Raw genomic sequence first — 22,188 nt, 5'->3', positions numbered from 1 at the left:
TCCTTTAGGAAGTCTATCACAACAACATAGATGTCCAAAAGGAAACATGTAATATCATGACATAGTACGTGACATCCCATCGCTTATGTGGAACGCAAGTAAAACTGATTATAAACCCAGTTAATCCCAGTTCTTCAACATTATTCAAACTACTTGTGCAGTACTAGCCAACATATCCTGTAGAAAAATATTTTGTTAGTAATGACTCTTGGGAACAAATTGGTCATTCCTGAAACATTTCATTAATAGTTTTCCAGCTGTTTCAGAAAAGCAAAAACATGCAAAATTGAATTACAAACAAATCGATAATCTTGAAAAAAGGATCACTCCTACACAGCGGAAAGCAAACTTTATGCCAATTTCAGATAACCATTTTAGATAGTACTGCATTCTGCGCAGTATTGGACTGGGCCTAGGAGAGCTGAGCCATAATAGAATAGAATAGAATAGAATTTTATTGGCCAAGTGTGATTGGGCACACAAGGAATTTGTCTTGGTGCATATGCTCTCAGTGTACATAAAAGAAAAGATACGTTCATCAAGGTACAACATTTACAACACAATTGATGATCAATATATCAATATAAATCATATATTGCCAGCAACAAGTTATAGTCATACAGTCATAAGTGGAAAGAGATTGGTGATGGGAACTATGAAACGATTAATAGTAGTGCAGATTCAGTAAATAGTCTGACAGTGTTGAGGGAATTATTTGTTTAGCAGAGTGATGGCCTTTGGGAAAAAACTGTTCTTGTGTCTAGTTGTTCTGGTGTGCAGTGCTCTATAGCGTCGTTTTGAGGGTAGGAGTTGAAACAGTTTATGTCCAGGATGCGAGGGATCTGCAAATATTTTCACGGCCCTCTTCTTGATTCGTGCAGTATACAGGTCCTCAATGGAAGGCAAGTTGGTAGCAATTATTTTTTCTCCAGTTCTAATTATCCTCTGAAGTCTGTGTTTTTCTTGTTGGGTTGCAGAACCGAACCAGACAGTTATAGAGGTGCAAATGACAGACTCAATAATTCCTCTGTAGAATTGGATCAGCAGCTCCTTGGGCAGTTTGAGCTTACTGAGTTGGCGCAGAAAGAACATTCTTTGTTGTCCTTTTTTAATGATGTTTTTGATGTTAGCTGTCCATTTGAGATCTTGCGATATGATAGAACCCAGAAATTTGAAGGTTTCTACTGTTGATACTGTGTTGTCAAGTATTGTGAGAGGTGGAAGTATGGAAGGGTGGTACTCATATAAGTACTCATATAATCCTTGAATCATTTTGCAAAATCCACCTGCAATTCAAACAGCAAAAATGAAAATTAAATGGCCTCGTCCAGTCCCAGTGATGGTATCAGGATGGCGTTCCAAGAAGTTAGGCAATTTGGTTTTGACTTTGTATTTTGGAGGCACTCCACACAAAATATGCCAGGTAGGAAAACGGTCATTAACCTTCAGGACGATTTTCTGATAATACATTTCATAGAGATTGATTTAAGTCATCATGCTCTCTACTAAGGAAGGAGATAGCTATGTCGTTACAAAGTAAGAGGTGGGCGGGGCCCGGGGCAACCAATGAGAACTAGAGTGGCCATCGCTGCCCGAGTCTAAAGGAGGCGCGAGGCACTTTGCACCGGCAAAGAGCGCGGCTGCAGAAGCGGAGGTGATTCTGCCCCTTCGAAGCATCATGGATCGCAGGGACCAGGACGTCGTTTTCGTTGCTGCTGCAAGGACCCCGGTCGGTGAGTAGAAGGGGCCATTTCCTGCCCCGATCTCGGATTGCTCTGAAAGGGGCGTTTTGGTGGACTGACATCCCGCTTGTTCCTGTCCCATTGTTTTCCTTCGTTATATCCAATTAATATAGTTATTACATACTCATACTCATATATATGCTTATGTGCTGTATAGTTGTTTCATGCTTATGCTTATATATACTGTGCGACAAAAATAAATAAATAAATAAAAATAAAACCTTAAATGGTCCATTCATTCTGATGTCTATGGGAAAGTTGCCTTCGCCCCATTTTTTTCCTCTTTTATGCTGCCCGGTATGGGAGGAAATCCTGTACTTTTTCTGCCCGTGGTAAAAAGGTAAGAAAATGAGCCGAGGTAGGATCGTGATAGTCGAGCTTGGAATTGTACTGAGAGAAGAGGTGGAGAACTGTAGAATGCCAGGGCGGGAGGATACGGGACTTGTTAACTGCTTAGTTAACTTATTAGTAACTATTGGGATAGCAGATTGGAAACGGTATTTCTGGAAGTCCGATGGAATTTAACGAGATTTAATTTTAACTGCCGTATGCAAAATAGTAGGCGAAATCGCTCTAAGAGTAGAACAGAACAGAACAGAATAGAATTCTTTATTGGCGAAGTGTGATTGGACACACAAGGAATTTGTCTTAGGTATATGTATGTATGTATGTGTGTGTGTATATAATTTTGTATTAATTGTCTTACTTTGGCTGTGAACTGCCCTGAGTCCTTTGGGAGAAGGGCGGTATAGAAATTTAAACAATAAATAAATAAATAAATAAATCTTAACTCCCAAGTATACCCATGAAAATATATTTTCCTATAATTGTAATCTTTATATGTTATCTAGAATGCTTAAAAGAGGAATACAATGAAAGAAAAGAAAAGAGGGAACAGAGTAGAATTAAAACACACCTATTTCTTATTTTTATATTTTATCTAGGATCCTTCAATGGTGCCTTGTCAACCCTGCATGCTCATGAATTGGCTTCAGTAGTCATTAAAGAATTGTTGGAGAGGACAAAAATTGATCCTAAAGAAGTATCTGAAGTTATACTTGGACAAGTATTGGCTGCAGGTATGAACTTGATGTAGCATTTATCCAGGATTTTGATCCGGATCCCATTTATGGCCTCTCTTTGCATTTTTGTAATGCAGAAACTAAACAGAGAGAGAAAACGAATTATGGTTCTTTAGTTTTACTTATTGGAAATTGTACTTTCTTTCTTCCCATATGTTCAAGGTCAATCTTCCAAACTAGCAATTTGTGTAGCAATGTCTAATGTTCCTGGAAATAGCAGATGAAACAACGTTGATATTTCCTTCTTATTCTTGCATAGATTCTCCTTCTGCAGTTCCCATTACTTGTAATTGGGAACAGTAGGGATTCCAAGTATGCACGCATACATCAGAGAAGAGTGGGTGGTGGCAAACAAGGACAGGAAAGTAATGAAGAAGTCATGGTGCTTTCTTTTCCCACAATTGTGGCTGTGTTAAATCACTAACGTGACCCTCTGTTCTAATTGCCTGTATTGTTAACCCATACTTTTACTGCTTCAGATCTCCTTCTAGTGTTTTCCCCTTCTAATTTAGCCTTCTCCAGTTTCAGGACCTGCATAGTCTTTCCTATGTGTTTATTTCTGTAGGTGCTGGCCAGAATCCTGCTCGACAAGCGAGTGTCGGGGCAGGGATTCCATACATGATACCAGCTTGGAGTTGTCAAATGATATGTGGATCAGGCCTGAAAGCCGTATGTCTCGGGGCTCAGTCTATTATGACAGGAGATTCCAGTATTGTGGTGGCTGGTGGTATGGAAAACATGAGCAAGGTAAGGCTGCTTGATGTTCACAGAAGTTAAGGATTGCTGCTCCTAAGACGCTTATGTTGAAAAAGCATGGAAGGATGATTCCCATGGGAGAATTATTGCATTAAAGAATACACAAGCTGTACATTGAGCCTTTATGAAGAACATCTTCTTTCTCACCAGGTACATCCGCAACCATAATAGCTTGGGCTTCAGTAGGCTGAGGCTTGGCATAACTCCAAGGTCCCTAACAATCCCATTATTCTATAATTACACCATGTCCAGTCCAATTACACTGTGCCCAGTTTATAAAGCATAGTCCAGTTTTTTAAAAATAAACCATACACAACCATCTCATTTCTTCAGAAGAATTAGCACTTTGTCCTAAAAAATTGCTTAGCACTTTATGCTCAGCCCAAAACAAGTAAGACGTGTTAGGGCTTTGGGTTAGCTGCTATTCACGCCAGAATGTCCCCAAAAAACCTGTAGGGCAGGAGTAACAATTTTACAGGAAAAACGGGTTATTGCTAAACCTTGACGGGAAACTAAGTTGACATAGACCCAAGTAGTCATTTTGGGGGGAATAAGGTGGATTGTATAGCTGTGGTTTAAATGATCCTGGATAACTAATATGTAGCTTGTTTGCTAGGGTCTTTCTGTTTTAAACAAACCTGAGTTATTCCAACCATGATTTATCATGAATTGAAGTTAGTCTCGCCTTTAAATCTCTAGTATATATGAGTAGAAGTAGTAAGGAATGTAGTTGGGCCAGAGGGAAAGATAACTGGAAAGAATCTGTTTATTGTAAGTGTGTGAGTGTACATAGGGTTACGGTTAGCTTTATTATTTTTTATCATTACGTGTGTATACAGAGAGAGAGAGAGAGAGAGAGAGGGAGGGAGGGAGAGAGTTACATGATAGACACATACACAATCAAGAAAGAAAGAATGCCATTGCTGGGCTTTCCTTCATGCTGATGGCATTTGGACATTGGCCTGATATTTCATATTTGAATGGCACAATTTCTTCTGAAACGTCCATGGCAGAAGTCAAACAGTTCTTCTGATCCTTTTGTCTTACTGTTGCTTCTGATAAAAAAATAGCAGGGAGATTATTGTGCATATAGTGAATATGTATATTTCTTTCAGCTGCAGATGCCTCTACTCTTAAAGTGAAATATTCTTTAGCTTATTTCAAGCTTTCACCTTCTTCCCAGCTAGAATCCAGGAGGAAACAATATGGAAGCTTCTTTTTTCTTACACATTTTCTCATTCATACATACCATGTGATTCTTCTAATGGGAAATATCAGGGATCAAAGCTGAGACCTCATGCATACAAAGCATGTGCTCTACAACTGAGTTGGGATACCTTCTCTATATTAGATTAACTTATGTCCGATGAATGGAAGGGTCTTACATTGAGAATGGGCACCCCAGAGATTATTTTCATCCACTTCTAAAGAAAGTTGCTTTCAATGTCTCAAATGTGTTAAAATGTCTTTTTTCCCCAGGCTCCTCATTTCATTCATTTGCGTAATGGGGTGAAGATGGGAGAAACCTCTTTGCAAGACAGTATTATCATAGATGGCTTGACAGATGCCTTCTACTGTTATCACATGGGTGTTACAGGTAAGCCACATGAAAATAGCATTTACAAGAAGATTGGATGAAAGTGTGTCCCGGCTTTATTCCACAGAAAAAGGAAGAGTGGACAGAAAGCAAGAATTATAAGGATGGGAGGAAAAGTATTGAGCAATGTCCAGCTTCAATGTAGGCTTGCCAGCTGCAATTGCAATGAATCCCTGTACCCACACACTGCAAAAACATGGAAATACCTGCTTAGGAGCCGTGGTGCAGGAGCTGTGCTGCAGGCTTCTTCTGCTGATTGCCAACAGTTTGGCAGTTGTATTCTTCCCGGCTTCAATCCTTCTGATGGCGGTAAAGTAAGGATCCAGATTGTTGGGGGCAATATGCTGACTCTGTAAACCACATAGAGAGGGTTGTAAGTAATCTTCAAAGGCATACAGCACTTTGCAGCCATTTGCACCTCTTGCTCAGTTGATTTTCAATAACTTCTTTTGTACTAATCACCTAATCAAGTAGGATCAACCTCACAGGATTTCAGAATTGCATTTCTTTGCCTATGGTGTTGTGCACTCATTTATTCACTGGAAGTACATTTCCAACGAAGCCCAATTCAAAACTGATGGGAATGGGTGAACGTTACATGCTGTAAACTATGCATCCTCTTATCAGTATTAGAAGAATCAGTGTAATAAATATAATAAGTATATAGTAACTAAATTCAGACGCATTGTGATTAGAGTATCTATTGTTTGGTTTTTTTTGTTTCAGCTGAAAATGTGGCCAAACAATGGAAGGTTACTCGAAAGGAACAAGATCAACAGGCTGTAATGTCACAGAACAAGGCAGAAAATGCCCAGAAGTGTGGATATTTTGATAAAGAGATTGTACCTGTTGTTGTACCTTCTAGAAGAGGTCAGTGAGCAGTTTGACATATTGGACAAGGGGATGGGATATGTTTCTAACTATAATTTCAACTTTGTATTCATTTTTATTTGCTTCAGTTCTTCCTTCTTCATGTGTTAGAATAATTAATGTATTGGGAAGAGAAAGACACTTAGTAACCTCAGACATAATTAGTTTATTGCTAGATGGAGATGAAATTGTGAATGTAACCATTGTGTGCTCCCAATTATAAACATCTAACAATGTCATCTATTGTTCACTGCTGCCACAATGTCAGTTTTCAAGTGGTTCATAGATCGAACCAAAGTTTCTTCCTGTTTCAGTAACATGTGTTTTTTTTAATGTATTCATTTGATGGTAATTTAAAGAATAATCCCACTGAATTTTAAAATTTCTTGTGAGTTAATTTCAAGACATCCTAAATCCATTTTTGTGACTTTATTATGAGTTTAATATATTTATCTATGCTATAATTTGGTTAATAGTATTCTGTTGAATAAATCACAGCAGATGGACTTTGCTTCTTATGCTAACCCAAAATCAATCAAACGACAGATTGCGTTCATACTGTACTTAAGCCCCAGTGCAGAATTCTATGGCTTAATACATGAATTCAGTTTATGTATTCTAATCCCTAGGCTAGAATAAATATAATTAAGGAGTGTGGGAAATTGCAGTCACTGAAAAGTTGGCTAATAGTCATTGTCATAAAAAGGGAGAAATAAGCATGCTACCACTTTTTTTTAATGGGGACACAATGGCTCAGTGGCTAAGAGGCTGAGCTTGTTGATCGAAAGGTCGGCAGTTCAGCAGTTCAAATCCCTAGCGCTGCGTAATGGGATGAGCTCCCGTTACTTGTCCCTGCTTCTGCCAGCCTAGCAGTTTGAAAGTTAAAAAATGTTAAAAACGTTAAAAAATACAAGTAGAAAACTAGGGACCACTTTTGGTGGGAAGGTAACAGCATTTGGTGCGCCTTTGGCGTTTAGTCAGATTGGCCACATGACCACAGAGATGTCTTCAGACAGCACTGGCTCTTCGGCTTTGAAATGGAGATGAGCATTGCTCTCTAGAGTCAGGAACAACTAGCACATATGTGCAAGGGGAACCTTTAACTTTTCACTTTTTAATAACAAAAAGCATATAGCTCATGAACTGGACATAAAGTTCCAGGATAAAATGCTACTGCTAATGACCCCTCTACCATTCTCTATTGAAGGGCAGTGCATTTTTTTAAAAATAAAACCTTCAACAAAAATAAAATGTAAGAAAGAGAAAAATGAAGAAGTAGGAAAGAAAAAATCAAGGGAACAAACAACTTGCCACTTTCTTTTGTAGAGATACATATGTGACATACTGTGACCACTTACTCCAAGACAAACAGTAACACACAGTATTTCTATAATCATAAAACAGTTCTGATCGTCAAATGCCAAAATCAAAGTTTCATTTGTCTTGGTTTCAAGGGGAAAATCCAAAAGTGGTTTCTAAGTTAGACAATAGTCTTTTCTTTGATCAAAATGTTTCACCATCTCTGCCAACTCCATTCATTTCACCATCAGTTCTTCTGTTGCCAGGATCTGTATGTCCTTCTATCCCTGTGGCATACAAAAGTCTTGTTGGTGTTATCATAAATAAAAACAGACCCATTTTTTTCAAGGCATGTATCCATCAAGCCTAAAAGTAAATATCTGGTTTCAATTGCGGGTTCCAAGAATTGTCTGAATCAAGGTACATATCTGATTCCAGGATTTCTTAGCCTTTTTACATTTCTACCAAAAATGATAAAAATGGTACCTTCAGGGTGATTACATTTCCAACATATGTTTGACACATTCGTATACATTTTTGAGAGTTTTTCAGATGTTACCTGCCATCGGTAAGGGCAGTACATATCTTTGTTGAAAAAGCATGAGAAGTAGAATTACCAATAGGAAAATTCCACCTTTCCTTTTTTTGCACCAAATATAAAATGGCTTCTGCTGTTTTTGACAGGCCCCACAGAAGTTAAAGCTGATGAACATCCTCGCCATGGGTGCAACCTAGAAACAGTGTCAAAGTTGAAACCGTGCTTCATAACCGATGGGACAGGCACCGTGACTGCAGCAAATGCCTCAGGTTGGTTTGTTGAGCAATTTAAAGATAAGTCATAAAATCGGTTCTGTTCCAGTTTTAGCAATCTGATTTTATTAAGGATGAAAAATAAGGGGGACATTTTTCTAATTCAATTGGTACAGTTTGGATTTAGTGTAAGAAACATGAATTATTGGAGTGTGGTGGTGTGTGAGTAAGGTCTTGGACAAAGAATGCAAAGGACCATATAGAAAGTACATTAAATTAAAGAAAAACACACAAAAGAAGAAACAACCATGCTACTGATCATTAACTACAACTGCAAAAGTTTTGATTCTGGTACTATGTATTCTTCAATTAAATATTGAAGAGGGCCTCTGGTGGCTTAGCAGACTAAGTCTGTCTGTTATTAACACAGCTGCTTGCAATTACTGCAAGTTCAAGTCCCACCAGGCCCAAAGTTGACCCACCAGGCCCAAAGTTGACGTCCTTTATAAGGTAGATAAAATGAGGACCCAGATTGTTGGGGGCAATAAAAGTTGACTTTGTATATAATATACAAATGGATGAAGACTATTGCTTAACACAGTGTAAGCCGCCCTGAGTCTTCGGAGAAGGGCGGGATATAAATTCAATTTTTTTAAAAAATGAACTTTCTACTTTTTATAAAGCATCTATGGAATATATCTAACCTAAAAAGTTAAGAGGTTTTTTTTCAGAGGAAAACCATGTTAGCTTAAGGGATCAGATCTCAGATCTCTTCCAGGGGAAATTTCTTTTTCTCCTATGACCAGTGGTGAAATCTGAACCGGTTTAGTACCAGTTTGCTGGCTGCGCGCTGCGCGTGCGCATGCAATGTATACCACGCACCAAATGCGAGGTCCGTGCACAGGAAACGCCAAAAGGAGGAATGGGGTAAGTAGAATAGCGCACAGGTGTGTTTGTGATCAGCTGTGGTGTGTGATCTTTTTCTTTTACTTTTAAAAGCATTTATTTACAACTTATTCGGCCAAATAGGTTGTAAAAAATACTTTTAAAAGAAAAAAAAGGCTCTGATGATCGTGCAGCTCAGCTGTGATTGTCAGAGCCTTTTTTTTTACCTTTTAAAAGCATTTTTTACTACCTATTCGGCCGAATAGCTTGTAAAAAATGCTTTTAAAAGTTAAAAAAAAGGCTCTGACGATCGCACGGCTCAGCTGTGATCATCAGAGCCTTTTTTAACCTTTTAAAAGCATTTTTTACAACCTATTCCTATCATTTGGGTGGGAAAAGCGAGCAAGCCAGAAATAAGTGGCAAGTGAGTGACTGGGCGAACTACCACCCATCATCACTACCGAATCGGCTGATCTGGTCCAAACCGGGAGCATTTCACCCCTGCTTATACCTCATCCTTGCCAAATTGAAAAACATCCACTGGAAATTATTGCTTTATGATAAAAAATATCCATGAAGATAAAGCTGGGCAAAACTGATATCTGGAGAAGTATCAAACTTTGTTAGATACTTTAAAGCTAGGTTCCCTTGTTTTTCTCTTCAGGTATAAACGATGGTGCCGCTGCTGTCATTCTCATGAAAAGATCAGAAGCAGTTAAACGAAATCTCATTCCTTTGGCACGGATTGTGTCTTCGGCTCAAGTTGGCACTGATCCTGCAGTTATGGCAATGGCACCCATCACGGCAGTAAGAAAAGCTGTAAGTAGGGAACAGGGTCCATTCCACTGAATTAATCTGCTAATTCTGAAAATCAGACTGCTTTTAAGCGTAGTATATTCAGATCATAATATATATAGCCTGTTCCAATCCTGTTGAATTATGATAACTAATAAATGTTTCATTAATTCTCTATGTTAAGGAATTTTTCTAGGTATATTTTCTGGATATTAACTGTGTGTTTGTGTATGCACTTGTGCACGTGTACATACGTTTTTGTGGAAAGAAAACAAAAGTGCATTGTTCATTAGTGCAGACTGAACTCTCAAGAGTTAATTGAATTTTTATCATAGCTATTGGAGGGGATAAATCCAGTATCAGTGGCGACATTGGAATTGTATCCATTTGTGGCCCTACCCTTTATGTGTGTTCAAATTCCAGATTAGAGTTTATTTCAGCCCCATATGTTAAATACTGATTTGAGCATCAAATTGTTTTTTACAAGCAAACACTGTATTTGTAACCAGAGCCTCATTTATTTCTAAGTCTGGCAAATAATTATATATTTTTTCGGGGAGAAAATAGAACTCATTATTTTCTAACAGAATTCAGCCATGATTTTTAACCATGTTAACTGAACGAGCTTGTTGATCTTTTGTAGATAGAAAAAGCTGGTTGGACATTAGATCAAGTGGATCTGTATGAAGTTAATGAAGCTTTTGCTATCGTAGGTGCCGTAATAATAAAAGAACTAAAATTGAAGCCAGAAAAGGTATGTTTAACAATGCCATAAAAGCACCATACCCCAAATACTGCAAATGTTTATTTATGCTGCTCCAAATGAACAGAGCATTGAAATATATTTTGTTTGATGCAAACATGCAATATTTGCTAGATGGGATGGGAAGGGTAATATTCAAAATAGTTTGTCAATTGAAATAAATTGCAGGACATCAAATTGGTACATCACTGATTAAAAGCCTATCATTCTCCGTGCTGTGATCCAGAACCTCTCAGAATCTTACGTTTACTTTTTAAAAATCTGCTTGTTAAATGTAAAGACATATTAGGATTCTTTATTGGCCAAAGCGATTAGACCGACACACAAGAAATTTGTTTGGACCCACAAGGAATTGATTTAATTATTTGATTGGACACACAAGGAATTATTGAACATCAGATATAATTTGGCACTCAGTGATGCTAGTATTCAAATAACATTTCATTGACTTTTGGAAACAAAGCTTACGTTGAGCTGTAGACTTCTAGTAGCACTTCCAAAGGAACATATCTAGGCATTGCAGTAAAAAAGGACATCAAAAAATAAAAGCAAGTTCAGAGAACAAAGTTCTGCATGGAACGATTGAAGGAATTGGATATATTTAGGCTGTAGAAGAGAAGATTAAAGGGGTATATGATAAGAATCTTACTAAAGGGCTCTCCTACAAGGGATTGGATTTTTTTTCCATTTCCCCAGGGGGTGGAATCAGAATCAGTGGCTTGTAATTGCTGGTTAATATTTGGGCTGGATATGAGTGTTATTTTTCTGACAATAAAACCTGTTATAGAAGTTATAATCACCATTTTATGATAGCTCCAGTACTAGGTGTAGGTGAGCAGTAAAGTTGGTAGTCACAGCAGAACATTCCTTCCACCAATTTAGTGGCTGGGAATAAAAATTGAATAGCCAAATAGCAGGTGTTTGTTTAAAAAAATGCTAAGAAAGCATTTGATGTTTCTGATGTTTTATTGATTTATTTTTGCAGGTTAACATTGAAGGTGGGGCTGTTGCTCTTGGCCACCCTCTTGGAGCATCTGGTTGTCGAATCCTAGTTACACTTCTGCACTCACTAGAACGAACAGGTGGAAAACGAGGAGTTGCAGCTTTATGTATAGGAGGAGGAATGGGCATAGCTATGTGTGTAGAAAGATAAAAGGAAAGTTTTCTTTGATTTTATATCGATTTGTAACATGACTCATCTTTATTAATAAGTAATAAAGAAATATTAACCAATACCTATATATTGATACTAGGTAAAATCTAAGCATCCTGCTGTCAGTTTAAGTAGAACTTTCTTCAACAATCTGTCAGGGTTCCAAGTAACACCCCCAACTTGGTCTCTTCTTGCCTCAGATTTCTAATGAAGACAAGAGATCCACTGACTCTTTTAGAAGCAGAAGGCAGCCTATACATACCCTATTATTATCCTCTAGATAACTTCATCCTGCCTTTGAGAAAAACAGCCATTGCATTATAACTTTCCCCCCCTTCTCCAATACTAGCAGAAAGCTACGACCACAGTTTGTGTGTACACAAGGGATGGGTTTTTGTATTCTGCTGCATTCTCGGTAGCAAAATACTTACAAGAAACGCACCAAAAGCTAAGTGTTTGGCTGTAATTTGACTTTGTTGGTGGTAGCTACTGTTGAAGCTCTCTGGTTTTTTCCAACCTCCTCCCCTTTACATTCTGCATTATAATACTGATACCAATACAAAATATGCAGTGGTGGGATTCAAATAATTTAACGATTGGTTCTCTGCCCTATTGACCAGTTGGGTAGGTGTGGCTGGGTGTTCATGTGACTGGATGGGCGTGGCCTATTCGATGTCACTTACATCGAGGGGCCCTTTGCCTCACCTGGCCTCTTGTGACCCTGGGGATGCTACAACGGTCATAGGTGTGAAAATGGTCATAAGTCACTTTTTTCAATGCCATTGTAATTGGTCACTAAATGAACTGTTGCAAGTCAAGGATTATCTGTGCAAAAATACAAAAAGCTTCTTTGCTTGCAAAAAGCTGCCCTAAATACCAATCATTGGATTAGAAATGGGGGAATACACACTGAAGATCAATGATAGTGACAGCCATCATGGAAACCTAAACCATTCTGTCCAAATACCTTCCTTTTCACCAGCAATACCTGCAACCTGAAGTTATAAATCAGACAGGGTGCCAGAGCACTTTGAGGAATTAAAATAGTTAAAATGCAATCATAACTATCAGCAGCCAACTCTTCCTCATAAAGTGAAACCCTTTAGCAGAGAGGTCATTTAAGCACTCCAGAAAGTGGGTGAGCATATTTGGGCTACAAAATGCTGAGCTAAAGAGACAAATTAACAAAGTATATAGGGGTCCCAGCTTCAAGTCTCCCAAGCTTGTCAGGATCACAATAAAATTAGTACATGCCACAGATAGCGAAATAAACTTCAAGCCTGGTGCCATGTTACTAAGCCTTATCGAGAGAGAAAACTAAAAATGAATTGAAGGATCCACACCCCTACCTCCTTTTTTTTAATCTTACTATCAGTGAGCAATTGTGTCTTGGCCACTCCGAAGCAATGAGAGACTCCTGTCCCAAAGGTGCTTTTTCAAGAGCAACCGGACTTTCTGGAAACCAAGAAAGTCCTGTTGCCTCTTGTAGAAATTTAGCACCCCGCCCCCAAGAAGAATGAAATATTTTGAGAAATATTAAAAAGGCAGAAAATTATATTTCCCTAAATGAGAAATAGAGAAACATGCTCTTAAAAGGCAGGAAACAGACTCAGTCTTTCTTAATAGCCTCAAAGAAACTGAGGAGGTTCTTAGCAGAATGGTATGCTGATTCTGCTAAGATTCACCTGTTTTCCAGAAGTTAATCCTCCAAAGTGAAAACTATTCGTGAAGTCCCAAGGGAAAGTTTGTTTCAAGCTCAAGGTATGTCCAGAACATAACAAACCATTTCTAGTTTGGGGGATTGACTTCTGGGAAATTGCCAATCCATGTACGGAATTTGACTAACATCCAGAAAGAAACTAGAACATTTTGGAATTATCAAGAACATTCCACACATAAAAATTTAGATTTTGCACACCCAAAATACATATACCACTCCATTTCTTCTGATAACTAAAGCTATAAGCCAACTATATAAAACCAAGCACCAACACTTACTTTAAACTGTATCAGTGGTGAAATGTAAAATTTGTTACTACTGGTTCTGTGGGCGTGGCTTGTGGGGGTAATGTGACTGGGTGGGCATGGCCAACTTTTTTTTTTACTTTTAAAAGCATTTTTTCTATAACCTCTTCAGCTGAAGAGGTTGTAGAAAAAATGCTTTTAAAAGGCTCTTCTGGGCTCTTCTCATCCCAGCTGAGTTGCCTGATCATCAGAGGCTTTTTTTTCTTTTAAAGGCAAAAAAAATGCTTTTAAAAGAAAAGAAAAGCCTCTGACTATCCCAGCTGAACCACACAATCATCAGAAGCTTTTAAAAGTAAAAAAAAACACCGGATAATTGCGCAGCTCAGCTGGGCATGCGGGGGGGAGGATTTTTGCTACTGGTTCTCCAAACCACCTGCCGCCATCGCTACCGGATCGGGCAATCAGGTCCGAACTGGGAGCATTTTACCCCTGAACTGTATGCTTACTTTACGGTATGCTAGCACTTTAAAACTAGGAAAGTTTGATTTAGGATGTTGAACGATTCAACAAGATTAAGCAAAAATGCATAAAACAAATCAATACTCTGAAGTTATCAATTCTATGCATACTTACCACTTCAAATTTTGGCGATTTGGATTCACTTGTGCTTCATTTTGAAATGCTCTCAGCTTTGCAACAAGAACTATAGCATCTTGGGCAGCATTAACTGCTAACGTATTTGGAATAACAAGAAGAGACCTTGGTTTTATTTTCTTTCGCTCTTAAGAATATGTAATGGAACTGAAATAAGTTGTGATAAAATTTCCAAGGGAGTAGTTGAATACAATGATGGAAATTACTTGAGAAATAAGAAGTACTTACCCCTTTTAACTTTTATGTTTTTTATTGAGAATTGATTATATGGAAATTTTTAAGCATATGCTATCTAGAGGCAAAGGAAGATGATAAGAAGGGAATGTCTCTGTGATCTCAGGACATTCCCAAGCAAGATGGAATTTTTTAATTAGATGGTTGACCTCTGATTTAAAAGCAATACAGAACAAGTTGAGATTTGTGAAACTTAAGAATTTAAAAAAATAATTAATAGAATAATTACTAATGATGTCTTGGGAACTAAGAGAACTAAGTTAAATATGAAATTGAAACTGAAATGGTATATAAGAGAAACTTTATGTTGATTTTTGTTGTTGTTTCTCTTGGGTACTGGCTATGTAATAACAATTTTCTTGATGAAATTAAAATTATTGTTATATTTGGAATGAAGGAGGGTAGGGTAAAAAGGGATTTAAAATATGGGGACTAGACTTGATTTAAATATTGATTTCAGAATGGGGGGATGGAACAGAATTTTTTGATAGATATGTGCAAATAATAATAATAATTTTAAGAGGGACAAAGAAATATATTGGATATAATTCAATGGGGGGGTGAAATTTGAAATATGTTTAATGATGTACCTGACTGGTATCCTGTTCAAAATGATTTTCTATTTTTTTAAAAAATAAAAAACTTTTTTAAAAAAGAAGAGACCTTGTAAATTCTCCTATAGCAAGCTGTTCCTGTGACCCCTAATTCAAACAAGAAAAATTCTATTAATATCTGGGTTAATATATGATAAAATAATGGAGAGAGACAATGAAGATAGACTTGCAGGATGTGCTGAAATGAAGACTGGATCACCACCATGGATAAAGCAGGAAATGGGACTTGATAGTTAAATGGCCCATCAAATTTGTAATAATGAACTGGAGGGTTTTTTTTAGGTTAGCAGGACAGATATACTAAGGATTATATAGAGGAAATACTTTTGGTCAAGATGATCAGTAATATTGATAATGCATCAAAATAACAGCACACTATTATTATTATTATTATTATTATTATTATTATTATTATTATTATTATTATTATTATTATTATTATTATTATTGTTTATATTTATATACCGCCCTATCTCCCAAAGGACTCAGGGCGGTTTACAGGCATTTAAAAGCAATAAATACAATTCTAAAAACAATTAAAAAACTTATTCAAAAGCCTAATAATTAAAAATATAAAAATTAAAACCCAAGATAAAACCCACAAACTAAAATCTAACTCAGTCCTGCGCAGTTAAATAGGTATGTTTTAAGCTCGCGGCGGAAGGTCCGAAGGTCCGGAAGCTGACGAAGTCCTGGGGGCAGTTCATTCCAGAGGGTGGGAGCCCCCACAGAGAAGGCCCTTCCCCTGGGCGCCGCCAGACGACATTGCCTCGCTGACGGCACCCTGAGGAGTCCCTCTCTGTGAGAGCGCACGGGTCGGTGAGAGGTATTCGGTAGCAGTAGGCGGTCCCGTAGATAACCCGGCCCTATGCCATGGAGCGCTTTAAAGGTGGTCACCAAAACCTTGAAGCGCACCCGGAAGGCCACAGGCAGCCAGTGCAGTCTGCGCAGGATGGGTGTTATACGGGAGCCACGAGGGGCTCCCTCTATCACCCGCGCAGCCGCATTCTGGACTAACTGCAGCCTCCGGATGCCCTTCAAGGGGAGCCCCATGTAGAGAGCATTGCAGTAATCCAGGCGAGACGTCACGAGTGCGTGGGTGACTGTGCACAGGGCATCCCGGTCCAGAAAGGGGCGCAACTGGCGCACCAGGCGAACCTGGTAAAACGCTCTCCTGGAGACGGCCGTCAAATGATCTTCCAAAGACAGCCGTTCATCCAGGAGGACGCCTAAGTTGCGCACCCCCTCCATCGGGGCCAATGACTCGCCACCGATGGTCAGCGGCGGATTTAGCTGACTGTACCGGGATGCCGGCATCCACAGCCACTCTGTCTTGGAGGGATTGAGCTTGAGCCTGTTTCTCCCCATCCAGACCCGTACAGCCTCCAGACACCGGGACAGCACTTCGATAGCCGTTGGGGTGGTCCGCGTGGAAAGGTACAGCTGGGTGTCATCCGCATACAGCTGATACCTCACGCCGAAACCACTGATGATCTCACCCAGCGGTTTCATGTAGATGTTAAACAGAAGGGGCGAGAGGATCGACCCCTGCGGCACCCCACAAGTGAGGCGCCTCGGGGTCGACCTCTGCCCCTGTCAACACCGACTGCGACCGGTCGGAGAGATAGGAGGAGAACCACCGATAAACGGTGCCTCCCACTCCCAATCCCTCCAGCCGGGCGCAGCAGGATACCATGGTCGATGGTATCGAAAGCCGCTGAGAGGTCTAATAGGACCAGGGCAGAGGAACAACCCCTATCCCTGGCCCTCCAGAGATCATCCACCAACGCGACCAAAGCCGTCTCTGTGCTGTAACCGGGCGGAAACCGGACTGGAGCAGGTCTAGATAGACGGTTTCATCCAGGTGCAGGGGAAACTGATATGCCACCATACTCTCTACAACCTTCGCCGCGGCGGGTTGGAGACCGGACGATAATTACCTAAAACAGCGGGTCAGGAAGGCTTCTTAAGGAGGGTCTCACCACCGCCTCTTTCAAGGTGGCCGGAAAGACACCCTCCACCAAAGAAGTGATCGTAATCGCCTGGAGCCAGCCTCGTGTCACCTCCTGAGTGGCCAGCACCAGCCAGGAGGGGCACGGGTCCAGTAAACACGTGGTGGCATTCAGTCTACCCAACAACCTGTCCATGTCCTCGGGAGCCACAGGGTCAAACTCATCCCAGACAATGTCACCAAGACCACCCTCGGACGCCTCACCTGAGTCACCGCAATCTTGGTCCAACCCGTCCCGAAGCTGAACGATTTTATCGTATAGATAACCGTTAAACTCCTCAGCACGTCCCTGCAGCGGGTCATCCCGCTCCCCCTGGTGAAGAAGGGAACGAGTCACCCGGAACAAAACACTAAGTCATGTTTTGTATAATAATCATAATTACAGTACTTATCCTTCAACCTATACTAACCAAGACAATAGACAACACTTGGGCAATCTTTATTGTTGCTTGGCATCGCAGTGACCTTTGTGTTCATTGGACACCTGACACCTGACACTGACATGTTCTGGTTATTTTTTCCACTCTTATTTTAATATTTTTAAAAAATGAGGTGGCCCAATCAGAGTCAAAGATACTATATGTAAGATAGAGAAAGGTTGAGCTTTCTGCATTGCACTGGCATTCCGGGGGGTGGGGTGGGTATTTGGTGCCCTGACCATTAAGTAAAATGATTACAAACCTATAACCGTAAAAATAAATGGTATGGCTGTCTCCAAGCCAACAATTATCAGGCAAACCATTTTCTACTTTTCACAAGAAAGTTCTTACTCATGGGCATGAGTATAATTAATTGTGATTACCATAAGGTAATTTATAATTAATTTTGATTACCAATAAGGTGAACGTGTTGAAATCTCTTGTATGTTGAAATATGTTGAGATATATGTTGAAACATGTTGAAATCTCTTATATAGTAGCTCAAATTATTTATCCTCTCTGTACTTCAGTTTGCTGACAAAACAGACCTTAAATAAACAAAGGCCTTCAAAGTCCCAATTTGCAGTATATAACCTGATTCTAAAGTATAAAGTCACAGGTCACTGCTAGAAATATTTGCTTTACACAAAGTAAGGATGAATTCCTAGTCATCAAACATACAGTATAGAAAGGTTAGTAAATCAGCAACCTTTTTGAATTGAATGCCAGCAAAATGTTGAAATAAGCAGTGTCCCCCAATTAAGGATTCAGATACTTCTTGTTCAAATAATTGTATCTTACATCAACAGTTACAATGCTGACATCCAAAGAGGCACAACGTTCAGAATATTCCAAAGTACATTCATGACAATTGCTAAAACAAAGATTAACTTCTCTTTCCATTTTTAAGAATCATATAATTATGCTTTCATTGCCTACTGTATGTCTGCTGATTGAATTAATTAGTAGTATTATTCATAGCCTAAAACTTAACGTTCTGATCCTTTAGGAAGTCTATCACAACAACATAGATGTCCAAAAGGGAACACATAGTATCATGACACAGTACGTCCCATCATTTATGTGGAACTCAAGTAAAGTAGATAATACCCAGTGGTATGTCTCCAAACCTGGCCAACAAAATTATGTTGTAAAAGTTCTTTTCATTATTTGGAATCTGTAGGAACCTGGGTAAGAACCCATCTTAAACCTTGTAAGCTGTGCAACTGTGGATTCTAGGTCTCCTTACATCTTGAAATTTTCTGTCATTGGTTCCGAGTGGAGTTGCATTGCCCATCAGGACATGATCTATGTGTGTCCTAAATACTTTTGTCTTCATTGGTCCCTCTCTTCATAAAAATACTATTAAACGTATTTCATACGATTTTCAATATTTTAATTGCATTTTATAGAGACATTTTTATTGTTTTGTAACAATCACTGGTTGATTTATTAAAAGATGAAATTGATTTTCATCCTTTCATGAAATAATTCAGGAACTTCACAATAAAAGTGCTATAAAATTAAAATTTAGATAATAAATTTATACAAACCTATAAGGGAAAAGTCAATATCCAAATGTAATATTTACTTTTCCCTTATAGGTTTGTATAATTTAATATAACATGCTCCTGTGAAAATTATTTTAAAAATTGTCTTCGTGGCATTTAATATATGACCGAGCTTTTAATTTGAACTGAATTATATGGGTATTTTACTTGTATTTGTTCTATTTATTGTGTATATTTTCAAGCACGTTGAAAATGGGCAATGGAAACAATCAATTTCATTCCAGTGTAGTTTTCTGTCCCTTCAAGGTTAGGTGGAGCACACTTGTGGGAGGGAACACTGATTGTTGGAAAAGCATAAGACATAAACCATGGTTTACAAGTTACATAGGGTTAATTCACACACTATGCTATAAACTACACCAAGCTCATTGTAGTTTAGCCATTACAGTAGATATAAACTATGTTATTGACTGCTTACTTGGAAATAACAAAGCTAATTTAAGTATTGTATTGAATAAGCTTTGGATTTTATTTTTTCACATTTATTTTGACTAAGCAATTAAATCAGTTAATTTGCTGTCACATAATAGCATTTATGTTATTAGGGTAGGGTAGGGAGACACAACAGTACTTCAATTTCAAAGTTTGTTCTTTATAGCCTACATACACATACACGAATGTTTGATTTTAGAAATGTAGAATTCAGAATTTGAAAGAAAAATGCTTGTATAATGAATTAGCATATTTAAAAAGAGGAATGTCCTTACTTGTTTACAGAAAGCAAAGCTATAATCTTATACTATACTCAGTCAGAGGTGGGTTTCAGCAGGTTCTGACCAGTTCTGGAGAACCAGTAGCGGAAATTTTGAATAGTTCGGAGAACCGGTAGTAAAAATTCTGACTGACCCCCATCTATTCTCTGCCTCCCAAGTCCCAGCTGATTGGGAGGAAATGGGGATTTTGCAGTAACCTTCCCCTGGAGTGGGGTGGGAATGGCGATTTTACAGTATTCTTTCCCTGCCACGCCCACCAAGCCACAACCACCAAGCCATACCATGCCTACCAAGCCACACCCACAGAACCAGTAGTAAAAAAATTTGAAACCCACCACTGACTCAGGTGGCAACCAGTTATGCGTCTGGAATATAAAAATCTGGACAATCATTAGTTGACAGTGAAAAAAAATACAGGAAGCAAAATCTCTTCCGTGCTAATTAGTGATTGTCTAGATTTTTGTATTTTACATCTGCTAACCCTACTTGAGAATATCTTTAATGTAGATCAATAGGATTTGGGGTATTTCTGTATTGACCACACTGAAAGTATATGGAACCCCTAATTTTATAAAACGGAATGATTTGGACTGATTTTTCTGTCAGAAGTCATAATGTGAATCACACAGTATACTGCAAGGGGCTTCTTATATTGTGCTGTATCATTATCTGGAATGATAAAAAGAGTATGTTGCATTATAAATGAGTATGTAGAATTATAAAAAAATTCAACTTTTGCTGTACTTCTCCAGAAAAAAAGAAACTTTAAAAGCATGGCTGCTTTGTTTACACCAGGGGTAGTCAACCTTTTTATACCTACCGTCCACTTTTGTATCTCTGTTAGTAGTAAAATTTTCTAACCGCCCACCAGTTCCACAGTAATGGTGATTTATAAAGTGTATCGTCATCTGTGCATGCCTCTCGCGCACTGTGGATTGGGTTTGGGGGGGCGGCGGCTACCAAGTTACAGCTGGGTGGTGTGGGGGGAGATGCACGAGCTATTGTGGGACGAGATTCTTTTGTTTGCGGTCGCACTATAGTGCCATTTAGTTCACTTATGTAACGTGAACTAAACTTATGCATGGGCGATACAAATAGTATATTTTCAGAAATTTAAATTGTCACTGGGAATTTTATGAAAACATAATGAAAATGTTTTTAAATAATGCTATGAAATTTTTTTAAAAGGTCAATTAAATTAAAAAAAAAAGGAAAGTGCTTTAGTATTGGACAAAATCTCTACCGCCCACCATGAAAGCTGGAATACCTACTAGTGGGCGGTAGGGACTAGATTGACTACCACTGGTTTACACAACTTCATCAACTTAAAAAAACAACAATTATGACTCTTTCTACAAGTTGTTTATAACCCTTCCTGTCAACGCTCACCTGTCAAAATTCCTTGGCTTACTATGTTGTGCGAACCTATCTGTCGGTGTTTGAGAAATATGATTTATGCCTTAGCGTTATAAACCCAGCTAATCCCAGTTCTTCAATGTTATTCAAACTACTTGTGCAGTACTAGCCAAAATATCCTGTAGAAAAATATTTTGTTAGTAATGAATCTTAGGAACAAATTGGTCATTTCTGAAAATTTTTCATTAATAGTTTTCCAGCTGTTTCAGAACGGCAAAAACATGCAAAACTCTGAATTACAAGCAAATCAATCTTGAAAAAAAAAATCACTCCTAGAAAGCAACCTTTGTGCCAATTTCAGATAACCATTTTAGATAGTTCTGCATTTTGCGCAGTATTGAACTGGGCCCAGGAGAGCCGAGCCACAATCCTTGAATCATTTTGCAAAATCCACCTGCAATTCAAAGAGCAGAAATGAAAATTAAATGGCCTCCTCCAGTCCCAATGATGGTATCAGGATGGCGTTCCAAGAAGTTAGGCAATCTGGTTTTGACTTTGTATTTTGGAGGCACTCCACACAAAATATGCCAGGTAGGAAAACGGTCATTAACCTTCAGGACGATTTTCTGATAATACATTTCATAGAGATTGATTTAAGTCCTCGTGCTCTCTATTAGGGAAGGAGATAGCTATATCGTGGTCCTATTATTCGTTACGAATAAAGAGGGTCTCTTCGCTACAGGCGTAGCGCCCACAGCATCAAGGCCGAAATAGTTCAAACGAAGCGGCCTCCCTTCTCTCTCCCGATTGTCTCCGACTGAACAGTCCTCCGTCAGCCGCAGCCCAGTTTCTGTCACGTGACGACGGCCGCCCTTTCAATCTATTCTAAGCCCTGCCAGACAAAGTAAGAGGTGGGCGGGGCCCGGAGCAACCAATGAGAACTAGAGTGGCCGTCGCTG

General features: G+C 38.9%; 1 protein-coding gene across 1 annotated transcript; it reads left to right on the top strand.

Moving 5' to 3' along the window:
* Positions 1 to 746: 746 nt before the first annotated feature.
* LOC131190905 (acetyl-CoA acetyltransferase, cytosolic-like) lies at positions 747 to 11,774 on the top strand. Its single transcript, XM_058168442.1, has 9 exons — positions 747 to 1,733; positions 2,687 to 2,821; positions 3,390 to 3,571; positions 5,060 to 5,177; positions 5,904 to 6,047; positions 8,031 to 8,153; positions 9,646 to 9,800; positions 10,420 to 10,530; positions 11,525 to 11,774. Exons 1-9 carry the CDS (start codon positions 1,679 to 1,681, stop codon positions 11,690 to 11,692), a joined length of 1,191 nt encoding a protein of 396 aa, XP_058024425.1. The 5' UTR covers positions 747 to 1,678; the 3' UTR covers positions 11,693 to 11,774.
* The last annotated feature ends 10,414 nt before the right edge of the window (positions 11,775 to 22,188 follow it).

Source organism: Ahaetulla prasina, chromosome 1 (assembly GCF_028640845.1).
Source record: "Ahaetulla prasina isolate Xishuangbanna chromosome 1, ASM2864084v1, whole genome shotgun sequence".
In the NCBI taxonomy this organism is placed as follows: domain Eukaryota; kingdom Metazoa; phylum Chordata; class Lepidosauria; order Squamata; family Colubridae; genus Ahaetulla; species Ahaetulla prasina.
This window is presented reverse-complemented; position numbering and strand designations above follow the sequence as displayed.